Below are 16,565 nucleotides of genomic sequence, written 5' to 3' on the forward strand. Positions count from 1 at the left end.
CCCCCCCCTCCTCTATCGCGTTCGACGTCGTGCCTCTCTACCCACTCCGGGCCTGCATGCACGGCGGGCCCGGAGGTACGCACACGAAGGCCAAAGGAAAGTGTGTGTATATATATATGTGTGTGTGTGCACAGCCTCAGGTACGAGAATACCCCTCACGGCCCCAGCTTGTCTCTATCGGCGCAAAGAAACTGCGCGCTGTGCCGCTACCGACGTTGCTACTCACGTTATCGTCGTCGATGTCGCATTCATCGCCATCGCCGTCGCCGGAGAGAAAGGCGCTCATCTGCAGATTTAGACGCTGCAGCTCGGGCGGAATATCGTACGGGACGGCTTGGTGCGGAATGCGCTTAAAGAAGTAGGCGTAGCTGATGGCGTTCAGCACCTGCTCCTGGCCGTGCAGATCGACGTCCACGCAGCACAGCAGCGTCGCCTTCGCATTGCCGCCAAAAATGGGGCGCAGAAAACGTGCCATGCAGTTCGTATGCGAGCTGGGCAGCTGGTCAAACGCCGCCTCGGCGCGTGCGGCAACACTCGGCCCTGCGGGGGGCGCAACGCTGGAGGTGGCGGCGATGCCGTCGCACACCGCCTGCAAGGATTCCTCCACCCACTGCGCCTCAGGCGTCGTCAGTGGCCGCAGTGCCGGCCTCGCGTCGGCGGCTGGCGGACCGCAGAGATCGACGAACGACACCAGCGCGCGCCGGTAGTGCCCCTGCTCGCTGAAGCTCTCCACACGCAGGGAAAAGATGGCGTGAGAGGCCCCGTCACAGTGCGGCACGCGGGTGACGCCGTCCTCGAGGCGCTGATCGTCCGCGTTGCTGCCGCCGTCGTCGCCCGCCGGCAGGCAGGTAGAGAAGCCGCGCCGCCAGCGCCCGAGACGCCCAAACCCCTCAAAGAAAACCCGCATCACTTCCTCAGCTGTCTCCGCACGCACTGCGGTTACTTCTTCACCGGTGCCGCCGCACGACACCGGCGCTGCGGAGGAATCGCCTGCCATGGCGGAGGTGAGTTTCACCCGTGCCGTGTTGTTTGCGCCGCCGCCGGTCGTGGTCCGACCCGGCTGCCGCAGGAGAAGATCGACCGTCTGGTTCATGGCGAGTTCCAGGAAACTGCAGGAGATGCTGAAATGGGCTACCGCGTGCGCAACGAGGCCGTTGAAGAGGCCGTGCACGAAGAGCGACAATAGACCCGCCGTTTTTCCACAGCCGCGGAGCGACTTGAACAACGCATCCGCAGACGGCATCCGTCCAACACTGGCGGAAGGACGCAAACTACGGGCGCAGCTGCGCTGCTGCTGCTGCTGTTGCAGCATGCCGTGCTGGATAACGGCAGCCTTGGTGCCAAACAGAGTCTCCGTCTTCCCACCCCCCGCGGGACCAAAGGAGAGAAAAACCAGATTCACCCCTGAAAGTGCGTCCGCAACGGCGTGCTCTACGCGAGCGGCGGCAGCAAACTCCTCATCCGGCGGAAAGATTTGCGGTGTCGTGGCATCCGCATTGGAAGCCGCACCAGCGGCCGAGGCGAGGGCGGGTTCTGGCTGCAGTCGCCGCCTAAGCGGTGCCACGACGCACGCCGCGTCCACCACAAATGTGCGTCGCCGGTCTAAGTCGACCACAGTGCACTCATCCGTGACGGCAATATTTGCCCGGCGCCGCGCTCCTTCGTCGTCGCGCCGCGGCGCCTCTTTCTGCAGGCGATCGTCCCGCGCGGTCTCCTCCCGCGCCGGACTACCGTCACGGGCCGCGGCAGCGGCGACCCGCACCACGACGCGTTGGCCCCCCTTCAACTCTGCCAGCGTGTTCGCGTACCGCTTCTGCAGCAACTGCGTCGCAGCAAACTCCTCCGCCGTGTGCCGCAGGCAGCGCTCCGCCTCGTTGTGCTGGCGTTCCGTGGCGTTGGCCTTTTCCTCCGCCAGCTGCAGCCGTTGGCGAAGCTCGTCCCGTTCAGCGAAGGCCGTCTGACGTAACGCGCGCAACTCTCTCAGTGCGTCAATCTGCTGCCGCAGCACCTCGCCAAGCCGGGAGGTCTTGCGGGAGACAAGAGCGAGTTGGTGCTCTGCCGCCTCGTACATGTCTCTCCTTCCGTGGGCCCGGGACTATCTCCCCCCACGCCGGCTCTGCCTTTGCGCAGCCACGTCAGCCCCGCCCCTTCCTCTTCACAGATTGTGGGGGGTGCGTGCGTGGGTGCTCCCACGCAGACGAAGAGAAGCGGATGAAAACCACAGAGCGAAAAAGTTTGGGCACCGCAAGAGGCGGGGACCCAGGCGGGGCGGGGGCGGCACAACAGCGGTGAGCCACCCCCCGCCCTCCTCCCCCCAGACCGCGACGAAACACAAGCAGCGGACGCAAGGGAGAGGCATGTGGGGGTGTTGGGAAATGCCGCAGTGCGGGGGCGGGGTTATTTCTTTTCCCCCGCCTCCCTCCCAGCCTCTTGCGGTGGGAGCAACGAAGGGGCAAAACCACAGGGAACGCAATGAGGCGGGGCGGGGCGGCACCGCGGCAGCGACGCGGGCGTTACTCCAAGCATCAGAGATGGGGATAAAGGAAGGAGAAAAAGAAAGAGAAAAAAAAGTAGAGAGAGACAGATAGAAACGTTTAGAACTATAACTATAAATGTGGTTCGTATGGAAGGAGAGTGGGACGCACACCGGTATGCATACATTCGCCAACCAAGTGAAAAAAGAGAAAAAAGCAAGGGCACATGTCTTTCAAATGAGCGTGTTCTGGTGTGCGATCTTGCGGCCCCCGTTTGGCGTTCTCCCTCCGTTTTGGGCCGTCGCTGTTGTCCCGGCTTCCCCCACGCACTCCCCCCTTCGCTGCCACACACACTCTTTTCGCTTCATTTTTCTTTTTCTGACGCGTGCCTCTCACGCGCGGCTTGTAGCCGTTGCAGGTGGGTGCAAAGAAACTCTCCTCCCCGCATCGCCTCCCTTCGTCTGTCGCTGCGGCGGGCATTTGTTTGCCCGCCGCCGCCTGCTCTCCTCGCCGCAGGGAGTGAAAAGCTGGGAATCCAGCGGGTATAGGGAATGAAACCCCGTCCTGCACCAGAAGGATAAACACACACACACACACACACACACACCACAAATGCACAGAAGCAAAAGAAAGTAGAAAAGGAAAGCGGTCTTCACACCATGATGGCGCAGAGGTCTCGCCTCTCCGAGTTGCCGTGCATCATCATCTCTAGCCCCTGCTGATCAACCGCGAACAACGGGCAGCAGAGCATGAGGGAAAAGTCTCCGACGGAGGTCCCTTGCAGGCGGTAGCGACAACGCAAAAGATACCGCAGCCGCCAACCAAAGGCCGCGGTACCTAATCCGTGGTAAAAAAATCCACAGGGGCAACCACATGTGAGCAGGTCACATAAGCAGATGTAGTAAAACGACCGTGGCATGTGCCCCTCACGTCCAAAAAAGTCCTCGCAACACAAGCGGTAAGGCTCACGGCCTCGCTCCTCTTCCTCGCGAAAGAGAAGATACGTTTGCTCTGCAACACCGCACCGCAGACAGAAAAGGCGCCAAACAAGGTGCCCCAAGGCGGAGTCGCATTTTGGCTCTGGCGGATTCGTCGGGCCGCGTCTCCGGCTACCTACAGCCACCAACTCTGCGTAGTCAAACTGGTCCGGCGGGAGGTCATTCCCGCGCAGAAAGAAAAATGGCGCCCAGAGCGAATGCAGCCACTGCTTGCGGTCAAGCACAGGTGAGGCAAGGACGGGGGGGCGGGTGGTCACAATGAGCCTTTCCCGGTTGTGGAACTGCTCCCGCAGTGACATGTAGTTGAAATCCGCTCTAAATAGCTCCGCCGAGGGTATACTTGACGGCCGCTCCAACGCACCCGCCGCGCCTCTGAGGCCGCTTGGCGCAGGGGGCGAGGGTCGGGCCGCCGCGTGCCTCTGCCGCGGCCGGAACGTTGAGGGCTGCAGTTCCCGTCGCTGGCCCTCCCGCCCTGCTGCAGCCTCGCGCAATGGGGGCATCGGCGGCCGCGTGGACCGCGGGGAGGGCATCACAACAGCAAAATGAAAAATGAAAGAAAAACCTACACAAGAAAAAAAGGAAAAGCATACGCAGAAGGAAGGGAAGAAAAAAAAAGGAAACGGGAGCGGGGGAGGAGAGGAGAGGGGAGTAAGTGCAAAGATAAGCGAATGGAGTTGCATGCAACGCGGGATCCCCCCAGACACACACACACACACACACGCACAAAACCACGCCAATATAAACTCAGGTGCAACTGTTTTACCTCCGCTCCCGCCCCATCGCTTGCTTCTCGTCCAAAGCGGCGGAGAAAGGAGTGAACAGGGAGGAAAAAAAAGAAAGGATAGAGAGGGAAATAGCGCAACGGGTGAAGGAGTCAAGGCAGCCGAGGCTCGTGTCAGCGCATACGCAAACACACAGCGGCTCAATGCTACTGCTGCTGCCTTGCAGAGCTCATTTCCCATCCATTCAATGCAATGATGTATATTAAACTATACGTATACGTGTGTGCGCGTGTGCGTCTGTGTGTGTATATGCATATACGTTTGTTACCGCGCACTCTCGCAGACACTATTCTCTGGCGTGTTCAGCAAAGACGCCTCTGCCAATTGCTCCTCTAATATGTTCTGCCGCACCTCCTCAAGAACAATCTCGTCTGCGTCTGCGCAGACCATCTCAATGAGGTCGGAACTCTCTTCCCCTGGCTTGCTGGCGGCGTGCGTCGCGTCCTGCGTGTCCGACGACTTCGCCGTCGCCGTTCCCGTCGGCGGCGGATGCGAGGACTGCAACGCGCCCGCCGTACCCAAGTGACACTCCACCGGGTGGGCGCCGTGTTTCTCCTCCACGGGGACGCCAAGCAGCAACGGGACACAATAAGGAAGATCAAGCCCAATGCGACTACGGGGTCCACCGTTTTCCTGCGGCGTATTCGCAACCTCGACAAAGTGTGCGATGATGGGCGAGAAGAAGGCGGGATGAAGGTAGTGTCCCATGCTTTCCAGGATGATCAGCTTGGCGCACGGTATCACAGAGGCCGTGCGGTGGCCGTGGGCCGGCGGCATCAACACATCCTGCTGACCGTGGATGACCAGCGTCGGACAAGAGAGTGAGCGAAGGGCCTCGTCGCGTCCAGGGCATCGGCGAATAGCCGCGGCCTGTCGCAGCAGGCCTGCAGAGTACGCGCTTCGCCGCAGTGAAATCAAATACCGGTGCTTTAAATACTCCTCGTCGACGGGCAAGGTCCCTGCCAGCAGCTTTTTCAGTGAGGCAACGCGGAAGTTTAGCAGCTCCTCAAGGGTGCAGTTGGCGGGAGGCTTCCGCAGCAGCCACATCTTCACCCATAGCTGCGGGTCGGGCAGGTCAGAGGCGTTTGTGGTTGACATGATGCTCGTGAGGCTCAGCACTCGGTGCGGCGCAAGCAGCGCCACCGTCTGGGCAATCATGCCACCCATGCTGATACCCATGATGTGGGCAAACGAAACGCCAAGGGCATCCAGCAGCGCAAGGGCATCGCGCGCCATGTCCGCAATCGTATAGGGAAGACGTTCTCCAAAGGCAAGGGCTTGTGGCAGCAACAGGCGCGCCGGCACGACACTGCCGCGCTCCTCGATTTTTGTGGAGTGTCCAATATCACGGTTATCAAAGCGCACCACAAAAAAACCAGACTTCACAAGCTCCTCACAAAACGCCTCATCCCAGGCATACATTTGCATGTTGAGGCCACCAATGAGAAGCACCACGGGCATCTTGCTGCAGGGATCACCAAAGCACTGATAGCAAAGCTCAATGCGCATATTACTCGCCGTGCAGTACCGCACAAATGTTACCATCTCGGGAGAATGCATGGCGCCCAGTAACGCGTCCTTAACTCGCCCTTGCCCTTGTCCTCGCCCCTCTCTCACTATCTCTGTAATGTCCCCGTTGACAATTTTGTACCTTCTGCGTTACCCCGTTCTCGGCGTCACTCCACTTTTGATTTGTTGTGCGTCTATATATATATATATAATTTGCTGCGGCGCCAACCGCCTTCCCTGCAGCTTCGCGGACGTTCCAGCTCCTTCGTTTACGGGCACTGTGCGTGCACGGGTGGGGGGTGCGGGGCACACGTGCAAACATTGCCACCAAGAGGATTTGAAAGGAAAGAAGGAAAAAAAGGGCAAAAGCATTGAAAAGAGCCATAACACCACACGCCTCAGACTTCGGAAAAGTCATGAAGGCGGGACCGCAGGCGGTAGGAGGAGGGGCAGGACGGTTATCCTCCCCTCCTCGCAAATTTCACTGAGAACCAAGCAAGGCAAACATTTTATAAGGCGAAGGCGCGCAAAAGAAAAGAAGAGATAAGAAAAAAAAAGAAGAGAGAGAGAGAGGAAAACAAAGCGGTGTCGTAGCTCTGTAACATGGCGGCCACCTGACGGGGGGCATCGTGCCACTCTCTTGCAGCACTGGCAAGAAGCATCGGACCCGCTCCCCCACAGAAAACGATATAGTATTCCTGCCGGTCATGGAAGGCGTCGCCGTCTCTCTTGCTTTCCTGCTTTCATGTCTGCGTGGACGCGGGTTGGGGTCGCCGTTGCTCAGGCACTGGCATCCGCTCGCCGCGTGTTCCACACGATCTCCTGCGCAATGTCGCCCCACAGCTCCTCTGGCAGGGAGTGGCCCATGAGCGGGAACAAGACCAGCTTCGCCGAGCGCCCAACCACGGTCGCAAGCTCAACGCCATTTTGGTATGGAACCATCTCGTCGCACATGCCATGCATCACCAGCGTCGGGGTTTTCAAACCTCGTAGAGCCTCCACGCGGCTCTTCGCCCGTTGAACCGCGGAGAGGTGGCGGCGCAAAGCCATGGGATCCTCAGCCGCACGCGTCAGCACCTGTGTCGCGAGGCGCCGGCACTTCTCTGCGTCTGGAGGGTAGTTGGGCCCTGCCATGCGGCGCATCAAAGAACACTTGAATTCAATCAAATCCTCCAACGAGGAGCTGGCCGGCCTGTCGAGGAAGCCCAGTTTTGTTCTCCAGCCCTCCCGCACTCGTGCGGGGTTGCCAGTGTGTGAGAAAATGATCGTCAGACTCCGCACACGGGTCGGGTAGTGGATCGCCATGAGTTGCACGATCATGCCGCCCATGCTGCACCCCACCACATGCGCCGCATCGATGCCGAGCGCCGTCAGGAGGTTCATCCCATCCGCCGCCATGTCCTCCAGTGAGTACGGATTTCGCTCACCGAAGGACAGCGCGCGTGGCAGCAGCATGCGCATCACGTGCGGCCCGGGGAAGTCCGTGAGGCGCGTGGACAGCCCCACGTCACGGTTGTCGTACCGAACCACGTAGTAGCCATTCCTGGCAATCATCTCACAGAACTCGTCACGCCAGAGCATGCCGACGCCCGTCATTCCCATGACCAGGAGAACGCACGGGTCTTTGGGGTCTCCAAAGGCGTTGTAGCAGATGGAGATCTCCACCCCTGTACTGGCGCACTTCCCAACCTTGGCAGTCGTATCGGGCGTCTGGGACATGTGTTGCTCAAGGCCGTAATGGATGTGTAAATTGAGATATTTATAGACGTGTATGGATTCGCCACACACTTGGCGCGTTTACTTTTGCCGTTAATAAAATAAGTGATATAAAACTAAGAGTAGATGTGCACTCAACTAGAACTGGGCACAACCCAAGAAAAAAAAAAAAAATAATAATAATAATAATAAAAAGAAAGAGGCACGCATGCAGAAATAACGAAGCACATCAAGAAATCTTCACGGGGGCACACGGCGGTGATGGCCGGGCTCTTGCCGTGTGCGGTCGGAGTGGCACTCGTTTGGCTTCCACACCCACCGCGTGGGGCGCATTGGCAGGAGCAGGTGGATCAGTGGGCGGGAAGGCCAGCGAAGCAAGACAAAAAGCGGCTGCCCTCTCCAACGTGGCACCGTTACCAAGCGCCAAGATCAAGTAGCCAAATAAAGAAAACGGAATTGGCTAACCGCGATCCACCGCCACCCCACTTGAGCCCCAGCCGGTGGCACGTCCCTCTCCCGCAGCAGGTCCTGTAGGGCGCAAACACAGGGCGAGGACCAGGGCGGGTGCGTGATAACAATAGACATGCTAGCGGGCGGGTCAACCGCGTTGCGCCGCGGATCAGAGCTTGGACGCCGTGGCCGCCGGACCCTGCTCCTCCCGCCCTGGCGCCCGCATATTTGATGCCAGCGCACCGACAATTCTGTCACGCAGTGCTGGGTGCAAGACATGGCCCAGCCCTGCAACTCTAACGAGCTCCGCGTGTGGAATCAGGGCGGCGAGCTCCTCGCCGTTCACGTACGGCACAATGGGGTCGGCGGTGCCATGCAAAATAACTGTGGGCACACGAATGCGTCGTAGTCCCTCCAGGCGATCGGGTGCATTCAGCAGTGCCACGTACTGCCGCAGGGCCCCGCTAAAATCCGAACTCCGTCGAACTATGCGGCGCATCTGCGTTAAGCAGGCCCTCCGATCAATGGGAAAGGACGTCCCAGCCCCCGGCGCGAAGCGTCCAATGAGATTTACTAACGCGTGAGCCAAGGCACCCTCCTCTTTTGGTGTTGGCTTCTTACGGCCATTTTTCCCTCGAAGCGGCAGCGGCACGGCGAAGCCTTTACGTGTAACATACATGGCAAAGTGGGCCAATGCCAAAGCGTCCCGCAGCGAGGGCCACCCCGCCTGCGAAGATCCACTGTGTGTGGATATCAGTGCGAGCGACGCAACCCGTGCCGGGTGGTAAATGGCTACAACCTGCGCAATCATACCACCCATGCACATGCCGACGACATGTGCCTTGCTAACGTGCAAGGCGTCTAGTAAACCGACACTGTCCCTTGCCATGTCCTGCAGCGTGTACACCTCACGTAGGAGGTTATGACGCCCTGGCACCACACTGGCGTAGGCCAGCCGCGCATACAGCAGCGTGTCCTCACCTAACGCGCCCAACCAGGAGTGGGCGGGCGCCGCGCCGGAATTGACCTCCCATACCTCCGCCTCATCCCTCACGGAGTCCCTAGACAGTGCTGCCGGTAACACCTTTTGGCCCGTGAGAAACGTACTCCGCCCTATATCACGGTTGTCAAAGCGAATGACGTAAAACCCACGTGACGCCAGGCATTCACAGAATTTCATGTCCCACAGCAGCATGGGAGAAGCCAGTCCCATGATAAGAAGAACCACCCCGCCCGCGGCATCGCGCTGCCCAAATGTTTGGTAGCAAAGCCGAATACGAATCCCTGTGCTCCGGCACACGCCCACGTCCGCAAACGCCTCACCAAAGCGCGAATAACGTTCATGCGACGAGGCCGTAGGCGTGTTATTCAGCATCGTTTTCCCATTCGCTACGGGCACCGCTGGCCCCCCGCGCCCCGTGGGAAACTTCACCGTCTGCGGACGACAGCCACGCCCCCCAGCAGACAGCCCCGTGCCGCTCCCAACCTCCATCGCCCCGCAGTCAATCCTGCGATGGTCTTCGTCCCCTTGTATTGGTTTGCTTGCCTGCTTCGTTGCTGGTTTCGTGGCCGTTGCTGCAGCCCCCGTATGCCTCGCCCCTCGCTTCCCCCTCTCTTCAGGCGCCGCTCCATCCACGCGCGCAGGCACCCCCCGGCCGGTGAGGCGTTTGCGTCCAAAGTGCAGAGAGAAAAAGAAAAGAAAAAAAAAGGAAAAGAAGCGGCGGAAAGTGACGTCAACGCGTCCAGGCGAAGGAGGAAAAAAAAAAAAAAACTCACGGCGCCCAGCGACACGCGCAGAAGAGAGAGCTCAAAAATGGAAAAAAAAATAAAAAGAAAAGGAAAAAAAACCCCGCGAGAAGGCGACGATGGCGCGGGCGACTGTGCGTCCACCCAACAAAAGAAAAAAACACACACACACAAAAGTAATAACAATAAAAAAAGGAAGAGTAACGATGATGCAGGCAATAAGAAGAAAAGGGAAGTAAAAAGGAGAATTGGGGAAAAAAAAAGGAATAATACTATGGCGCCTAGAAGAGATGAAAGCGTAACAACTGACGGGGGCAATGCAAGAAAGACGCGCAGACAAACACATAAGCAAATACACACAGACACACTCTCTCTCACCCGCACTGGCAGCGCAAGCAGCGGAGAAAAGATACTTCTTTCAGCCTCGTTGTTTATAGATATATACATACGTACTTGTTTGCTATTGTTCTCGTTATTGTTGTTTATTTCGTTCCCGAATTAGTTGCTCCCGTATTCTAAAAGCAACCAAAACGCAGATAAACTGGTGCGCTATTAAGTAGGCGTTGCACGTTCCCCCACCACCACTCTCCTCTCCCTTTCACGCCAGAAACTGGAATGGGCACGCCGACATGCGCATATGCGTTCACATCCTCTCTGTGTGCATGTTTTCGTCGGCACTGGCATGTTTTTTAATTTTTTTTTTCGTTTCTCTCTCTCTCTCTCGCTCTCTCGCTCTCTATCTGCGCATTATGCATATATACAAATTATAACTGTGTGTATGCGTGTGCGTCTTTCAGATTTTGTTACTACAGTTGCACGTTCTTCTTGCCCTACCGGCTGCCGTGACCCCTCCCCCCCCTCACACACACACACAACTGTAAAGCCTACACCCCCCTGTCTGCATTCTTCGAGGTTAATCCGGTGGCTTCCTTTTGTCGTTTTGCCGCTTTTTTCCTCCTTTGCCCCCCCCCCCCCCCGCCACTATTACGCCATCGGTGACAACGTCGGCAATCGCGCCCATGTCCACAGACAAAAAGAAAAAAGATACAAATATATATATATATAAGCAAATGCTGCACCGCGTGTCCCACACGGTTAGAGCAAAAAAAAAAATGAGTGGCGTAGTGAGTTACAACAATACAATCGTAAATGTATGCACATATGAACAGAGAAAGAAGGAGACACGCAAACATAAGTGCTCACACACGTGTAGGTGGGGAGCGACAAAGACACGACTTTTATTACTAACTTGATTCCTTTCCTTCTGTTGTTTATTGGATTTCTTTTTTTCTGGTTTCTCCCCCTCGCACGGCACTATGGGTGAGTTGTTGACCAATCACTGTCGTATATACATTTTGGGTGCGGCGGTTTCTGGGGATTCGAGCATCGCCTCTGCGTCGGACACCATCAACTCGAGCCGCGCCAAGGACCGCTGCGTGGCTGCCTTCTCACGCCCTTCCTCCAGCTCCGCTAGCCGCCGCCGCGTTTTGGGGATTACCTCATTCGTGTACTTGATGAACCGGCGAACGCTGCCAAGGCGGAGGCTGTAGTTTTGTATCTCGCCCAGTCGCTGCAGGGTGGTGAGGCACTGGCTCACCGCAGAGGCGTTTGACGGTTCATCCACGACGGAGATGACGGCGGCCGTCATGGAGGGACCGCCGAGCACAAACTGAAACATCGCCCGCGGCTCCGCTGGGTTCTTGTCGACGATGCGGTTGTAGTGAACGATGCCGTCGCCGACGCAGGTGACGAAGAGGGAGGAAAGCACAATGTCCTCCTCGTCCCCCTTGGTGTGGGGCGTGTGCGTGCGAATTTGCTTCAGGATGGCTGACATGAGGACGATGCCGCGCTCCTCCCCAGGCTTACCGGCGGACCTGGAGAGGGCGAGGTCAAGCAGCGCGGAGAACTCGGAGGCGTCCTCCACCAACTGGTAGATGACGCCGTGTGCGACGTTGCCAAAGAGCGGGGACTGCGCCACAGTGAGGGCTGCGTGGTGTGGTCGCTCCGTCAGCAGATCCATCACCTGATCGTCCTCCAAAATCGAAACCGAGACGCTGAGTTCCGTTCTGGTCTTCATTTTGGGAAAGACATCCTTCACCAGCTGCTTCACCACGTTCCACGAGAACCACTTGGCTGGGTCGTGTGCTGGACAGTTGGAGTCTGCCATCACAAGCCCCACGTTGCAGCCTAGAAGGAAGTTATCGCGCATCTCCTCGAGCGTTTCGATAAAGACAATGGAGTCATCGGGTGAGAACTGCACAATTTCATTTGTGTCAAACTTTTGCAACTCATCCGTGCCCGGCTTCTCTACTATTGCCGTGCTGCCATCCACCGTGATGGTGTCACCGCCTTTTTTCTCCAAGAGTAGAATCGTGCGCACATGCGTCATCATAGGCGGGTCCAGGTTGCGTGGGTTCCTAGCTGAGCCCAGGTCCCCTTCCTTTTTATACTCCCCATCCTGCGTCGGCTGGACATCCTTGAAGTACATACCAATCCGCTTTTCACTGCCCTTGCGTGCCAACTCACCCGCGTTGGGCGGTTGTTGCTGCTTCGGAGGCTCCCTCGTCCCCCACTCTGGTGCGCGGCCAGGACGACCCCCATTGCCCGCTCCGCGTAAAGCTGCGGCTGCCATTACGGAAACTGAGCCGCTTGGCCACTGCGGTGGGGCGGTGGGGCGTGCTGCCAGACGCGCCTCCTCCAACGCCCCTGCGCCGCCCATCCTTCGTCCCGCACGCGCCAGTGGACCAAACTCGTAGAAGCCGTTCAAGGTGGAATGCTGTCGTGTAAGTGTCATGCTGTTCTTCCGTGCCAACCCCGGGTCTGCCTCAGGTTGCGGGACCGGGACTTCCGACACGTTCCCCCTGGACGGATGTTGCCGAAGGCCCTCGGCGCCGTTTCCGTAATTCATATCGGCAAGGGCCGACCCAAAGCTGTAATTGGGGTTGAGACCACTATTATTGCGGGATAACCCACGATTTGAAGGGAGCAAAGCGGAGGGAACGCGGGAACCAAAGGAGTTCCCATAACCTGATCCAAAACCCGACATCGCGCTATTTGATCGCTGGAAGCCGTTTGATTGCGGAAACCCATACAACGGTGGCCGATAGCCAGATCCATAGGAGCTAAAACTGCCATATTGTCTAGCATTCAAGCTTCCTTGAAAGCTAGATGAACGAGAAAAGCTACCACTGGGAGCTCCTTCGTAGCGAAAACTTCCCATGCGAGAACCCCGCCGGGACAACAAGACACTGTTTTCTCTCCGTAGCTGACCAAACTCTTCCTTTGGAACATAAGGCTGTGGCACAGGGGACAGGGACAGTGTCATGGTAGCGCATGTTCTCCATCCGAGGCTGGTACATACTGCCCGCGGAATAGCATAAACCTCCTTGTGGAGCATATGCTGGCTGCGGATTGTAAGGCATGGGCGCCATGCCTCCATAGGGGTACTGCACATTGCCCCGCTGAGCCACGCGGGCCTGGTTGACCATTGAATATCGGCCCTGTGGTCTCTGGAAGTCATTGCGGTATGTGGCGTTTGGATTGTTCGGATAATGATACCGAGGCATACTTTCCCTCAATTATTATGTCCCCTCTCGTTGCAGTTGTTGCGTGTGGCTATGCACTGTAGGTAGGTAGATATATATATATATATATCCGTCTGTGCGGCCTCGGCTTCGCCTCCTTACGTTGTAACTACAGCGGTTACTCCTTGCAGGCCGTGTGTGACGCTAGCACGACTCGTGAGAAGCACTTCAACCTTCTTTTTTTTTTTTTTGCGTCGTTGCTGCCTCTGTTCCCTACTTCTGCCGTGCAAACACAACCGTTGGGGCACACTGGCGCGTGCAAAGCACGGCACACGGGCAAACAGAGAAGGCGAAGGAAGAAAACTTAAGAAGAAAGCAAAAAAGGAAAACAGGTGAAAGGGCGGGAGGCGTTGGGTTGAGGCACAGAGAGGCGGAGAGCGCCCCCCCCCCAACATCCCCACGCGTACACGCAGAAGAAGCACCGCACGTGGGCACGCGGCGACGGCAGAACAGAGCAGGGGCATGCGGAGGGACGTCGTCATCAACACAGCGGCAGAAAAGGCAAAAGAAAGAAAAAAAAAGCATAAATCACAAAAGCATAGAACGCAATCCAAACACAATGGGAAGGGAAGAGAAGCAGAAGAAAAAAAAACAGTTTTGCAAATAAAAATAAGGGAATGTAACGACCTTCAGCAAAACTGTTCCCCCAAACACGCAACACCCACGCGCCTACACACTCGTGCAGAGTAAACAGAATAAACAAAACTAAAAACACACGCACGGGAAAAAGAAAAAAAATAGAAAAAATTCCAAACAACGCTCATAGGTAAGTTCCCCCGTGGCCACTGGGTTTTTGTTGCTTGCTTGTGTGTGTGTGTTTGCTCCCTCCATCCTAGCTTCATACATTCCTTCCTTTTCGTCTCGCCGCTCCTCCCCAGCCAAAGCCCTCTATATTCCCCCACGTACCTTCAGTAGTAATAACAGAAAAAAAAAAACAACTCGCAACAATATTATTGGTGACTATAATAGCCGACGAAAAGACAGACACAGAGTGTCTAGAAGTCCGTAAAGCTGTACAAATAAGCACCTTCGTTTAACGCTCGGTGCATACATATCTCTTCCCATGTGGCGGCACCTCCACATATGCATCAATATACGGACAGAGAGAGGGAGAGAGGGAGAGGGAGGGGAAGCGGCAGGTGACACTCTGCGCCGCGGTTGCAGGTTTATAGAACGTGTGCCTTCTCACAGAGTCCTTCGCCGCCCTTCCAACGACCCTCGTCATCCTTTTCCTTCACAAAGGCGTCGCTGAGTTCCACAAACTCCCAGTAGTCTGTGAGCGATCGGAATTTGCCCATTCCGAAACGGGCCGCCTCACGCCCAATCGCCGGGTTCCATCGATGCGCCTCATTGTCGGTCACAACAAGTTGGGTGGTGTTCAGTACGTGCCGCCGCAGTAGATATAACGCGCGTCTTATCGAGGTGCCCTGCTCAAACTCCCGGCGCTCCTTCGCACCAGGCCTCTTAATGACCCCGAAGAACCGCGGGGTGTTGACGCGCATGTAGTTATGGTACACCAACGCCGTGGCAGGGGAGTAGCTGTCCCACCCGTGCGTCCAGAGCCGCACGGTGTAGAGGATCTCCTCGCCGTCAAACAAAAATGGAAGGTACGGATCAAACGGCACGTCCCGCACGAACTGTGCATCTCCAAAAATGTACCCGGCAGCCACAAAGCCCTGGAGCACGGGGTGATCCCCAATTGGGATCCACCTTGCCCCCAACTTTGGCACGTTGTTGGGCATTATCACTCCTTTGCACATGCACATCACATCCGTCTTGTTGATCTCAGCATCGGGAGCCTCCGGGGTGTACCCGTTGGGGTAGTGCGACAGCACCCCGCGCGTGGGCATCAGCCGCGCGCGTTCAATCATCCTTACATCCCAGTCCGGCACAAACCTTGAGTGGCTGTCCACCACCATGTAGTAATCCTGGTTATTGTAGAAAAGACTTGTGATGTAGCGACCGTACGTCGGACCGCGGGCGTCGTCCGGGTTTCCGAGGCGTGTGACGACCTGGCAGCCGTTCAACATGGAGTCGCCAGGGGAGGAGAGCTCGCCAGGGGCATCCGCGCTGAGAAGGCAGGTGATGATGTCTTCGTCTCGCCTCTCATGCAGTACAGGCGTGTGCTTGGGGTGTTGCCGCAGGGCGGCCGCATCGTAGGCGTGGGGAAGCAAATCTCTCCAGCGCATCGTGCGAGAGCGATTCACGCCAATGCCGTCAAGCACCTCAGGTGAGGCAATGCAGCTGCTATCCGTCTCAAAGCGCTCCTCACTGATGCCCAGGAACACTCTCCTAGGGTACTTCGCACGCGTGAAAAGGCTCTCCAGCGTCGTAACGCACTCGGTGTCGCGAAAGGCGGCGATGGAAACAAAAATGGTGGCGACCTCCACCGGTATGCGTGCGGCCGGAAGGTCCTCAGAGGAAAACACAGCCACATTCCCTGAAGCGGCGCTTAGCGCCTCCTCCGAGGAGGAGGCACGATACCCGCCAGCGCCAAACACAAGCAGGATGAAGAGTGACAGGCAAACCAAACACACCCGCACCAACCTTCGTGCGTCCCGCTTCCCGCGTTGCGACTTCAGGCCCCGCTCATACCGCCGTCGCTCCATCGATGGCGTCAAAATGAACCTCCCAAACCCTGCCCACTGCAAAAGGAGCGGCGTGAACGCTTAGCTATCTACTTGACTAGCAGCCTTCCAAAGCAAAAAAAAAAGCTTGGACACCAACAAGAGAAAGCAAAAGAGAAAAAAAAATCACCTTACTATTAGCTTATACAAGGCAAACAATCGAAACCCACCAAACCAAAAATCCTTAATTGACACTGAACATTTAAAAAAAATAAAGAGTAAATAAAACAGAGGGTAACAAAACGTCCAATGCGTCGTGGAGAGAGGTATGCGTGCGTGTGCGGCTCAGGGTACGAATCGATAAGGCATTTGCTTTTCACGCGCGGCAATCCGCGTCCAAAGGTGTCCTAAGCTCGTCTCTCATCACGGCGGCGGGGCGCCGCACGCGCATACGCTCGTGCGGGGAGGGGGAGGGGGTGTGTGCGCGTGTGCGGCTCAGGGTACGAATCGATAAGGCATTTGCTTTTCACGCGCGGCAATCCGCGTCCAAAGGTGTCCTAAGCTCGTCTCTCATCACGGCGGCGGGGCGCCGCACGCGCATACGCTCGTGCGGGAGGGGAGGGGGCGTGTGTGTACGTGTGCGTGTGTGCGTGTGTGCGTGTGGAGAAAACTTAGTTAGCGGTGAAGCGCCAAGCAAACAGAGAATGAAAAAAAATAGGAAGAAAGCGGTCGCTCTGGC

At 57.1% G+C, this 16,565-nt stretch overlaps 7 protein-coding genes across 7 annotated transcripts, besides 15 other annotated features; all 7 read right to left on the reverse strand.

The window, feature by feature from the left end:
* Positions 1 to 100: 100 nt before the first annotated feature.
* Positions 101 to 129: a microsatellite.
* A 7-nt stretch (positions 130 to 136) lies between these two features.
* On the reverse strand, positions 137 to 2,071 carry Tco025E_03140 (uncharacterized protein; the record flags this gene model as incomplete). Its single annotated transcript, XM_029370062.1, has 1 exon — positions 137 to 2,071. The coding sequence occupies one exon, from the start codon at positions 2,069 to 2,071 to the stop codon at positions 137 to 139; it is 1,935 nt and encodes a 644-aa protein (XP_029229887.1).
* A 469-nt stretch (positions 2,072 to 2,540) lies between these two features.
* Positions 2,541 to 2,591: a sequence feature (A-rich).
* A 464-nt stretch (positions 2,592 to 3,055) lies between these two features.
* Positions 3,056 to 3,085: a microsatellite.
* Positions 3,086 to 3,126: 41 nt separating this feature from the next.
* Tco025E_03141 (uncharacterized protein) lies at positions 3,127 to 3,972 on the reverse strand (the record flags this gene model as incomplete). The annotated part of the gene is made up of 1 exon (XM_029370063.1): positions 3,127 to 3,972. One exon carries the CDS (start codon positions 3,970 to 3,972, stop codon positions 3,127 to 3,129), a length of 846 nt encoding a protein of 281 aa, XP_029229888.1.
* Positions 3,973 to 4,169: 197 nt separating this feature from the next.
* Positions 4,170 to 4,197: a microsatellite.
* A 276-nt stretch (positions 4,198 to 4,473) lies between these two features.
* Positions 4,474 to 4,501: a microsatellite.
* Positions 4,502 to 4,518: 17 nt separating this feature from the next.
* On the reverse strand, positions 4,519 to 5,814 carry Tco025E_03142 (hydrolase-like protein; the record flags this gene model as incomplete). The annotated part of the gene is made up of 1 exon (XM_029370064.1): positions 4,519 to 5,814. The coding sequence occupies one exon, from the start codon at positions 5,812 to 5,814 to the stop codon at positions 4,519 to 4,521; it is 1,296 nt and encodes a 431-aa protein (XP_029229889.1).
* Positions 5,815 to 6,291: 477 nt separating this feature from the next.
* Positions 6,292 to 6,345: a sequence feature (A-rich).
* Positions 6,300 to 6,336: a sequence feature (GA-rich).
* Positions 6,346 to 6,543: 198 nt separating the features above from the next.
* On the reverse strand, positions 6,544 to 7,482 carry Tco025E_03143 (hydrolase, alpha/beta fold family; the record flags this gene model as incomplete). The annotated part of the gene is made up of 1 exon (XM_029370065.1): positions 6,544 to 7,482. The coding sequence occupies one exon, from the start codon at positions 7,480 to 7,482 to the stop codon at positions 6,544 to 6,546; it is 939 nt and encodes a 312-aa protein (XP_029229890.1).
* Positions 7,483 to 7,636: 154 nt separating this feature from the next.
* Positions 7,637 to 7,678: a sequence feature (A-rich).
* A 420-nt stretch (positions 7,679 to 8,098) lies between these two features.
* Positions 8,099 to 9,421, reverse strand: Tco025E_03144 (hydrolase-like protein; the record flags this gene model as incomplete). The annotated part of the gene is made up of 1 exon (XM_029370066.1): positions 8,099 to 9,421. The coding sequence occupies one exon, from the start codon at positions 9,419 to 9,421 to the stop codon at positions 8,099 to 8,101; it is 1,323 nt and encodes a 440-aa protein (XP_029229891.1).
* Positions 9,422 to 9,617: 196 nt separating this feature from the next.
* Positions 9,618 to 9,646: a microsatellite.
* Positions 9,647 to 9,738: 92 nt separating this feature from the next.
* Positions 9,739 to 9,776: a sequence feature (A-rich).
* Positions 9,777 to 10,382: 606 nt separating this feature from the next.
* Positions 10,383 to 10,417: a microsatellite.
* A 594-nt stretch (positions 10,418 to 11,011) lies between these two features.
* Tco025E_03145 (uncharacterized protein) lies at positions 11,012 to 13,195 on the reverse strand (the record flags this gene model as incomplete). The annotated part of the gene is made up of 1 exon (XM_029370067.1): positions 11,012 to 13,195. One exon carries the CDS (start codon positions 13,193 to 13,195, stop codon positions 11,012 to 11,014), a length of 2,184 nt encoding a protein of 727 aa, XP_029229892.1.
* A 113-nt stretch (positions 13,196 to 13,308) lies between these two features.
* Positions 13,309 to 13,329: a microsatellite.
* Positions 13,330 to 13,755: 426 nt separating this feature from the next.
* Positions 13,756 to 13,796: a sequence feature (A-rich).
* A 565-nt stretch (positions 13,797 to 14,361) lies between these two features.
* Positions 14,362 to 14,388: a sequence feature (GA-rich).
* A 37-nt stretch (positions 14,389 to 14,425) lies between these two features.
* Positions 14,426 to 15,868, reverse strand: Tco025E_03146 (UDP-GlcNAc:polypeptide N-acetylglucosaminyltransferase; the record flags this gene model as incomplete). Its single annotated transcript, XM_029370068.1, has 1 exon — positions 14,426 to 15,868. The coding sequence occupies one exon, from the start codon at positions 15,866 to 15,868 to the stop codon at positions 14,426 to 14,428; it is 1,443 nt and encodes a 480-aa protein (XP_029229893.1).
* Positions 15,869 to 16,452: 584 nt separating this feature from the next.
* Positions 16,453 to 16,489: a microsatellite.
* Positions 16,490 to 16,565: the final 76 nt, after the last annotated feature.

Source organism: Trypanosoma conorhini, assembly GCF_003719485.1.
Source record: "Trypanosoma conorhini strain 025E chromosome Unknown Tco_14.4_contig_00137, whole genome shotgun sequence".
NCBI lineage: Eukaryota > Euglenozoa > Kinetoplastea > Trypanosomatida > Trypanosomatidae > Trypanosoma > Trypanosoma conorhini.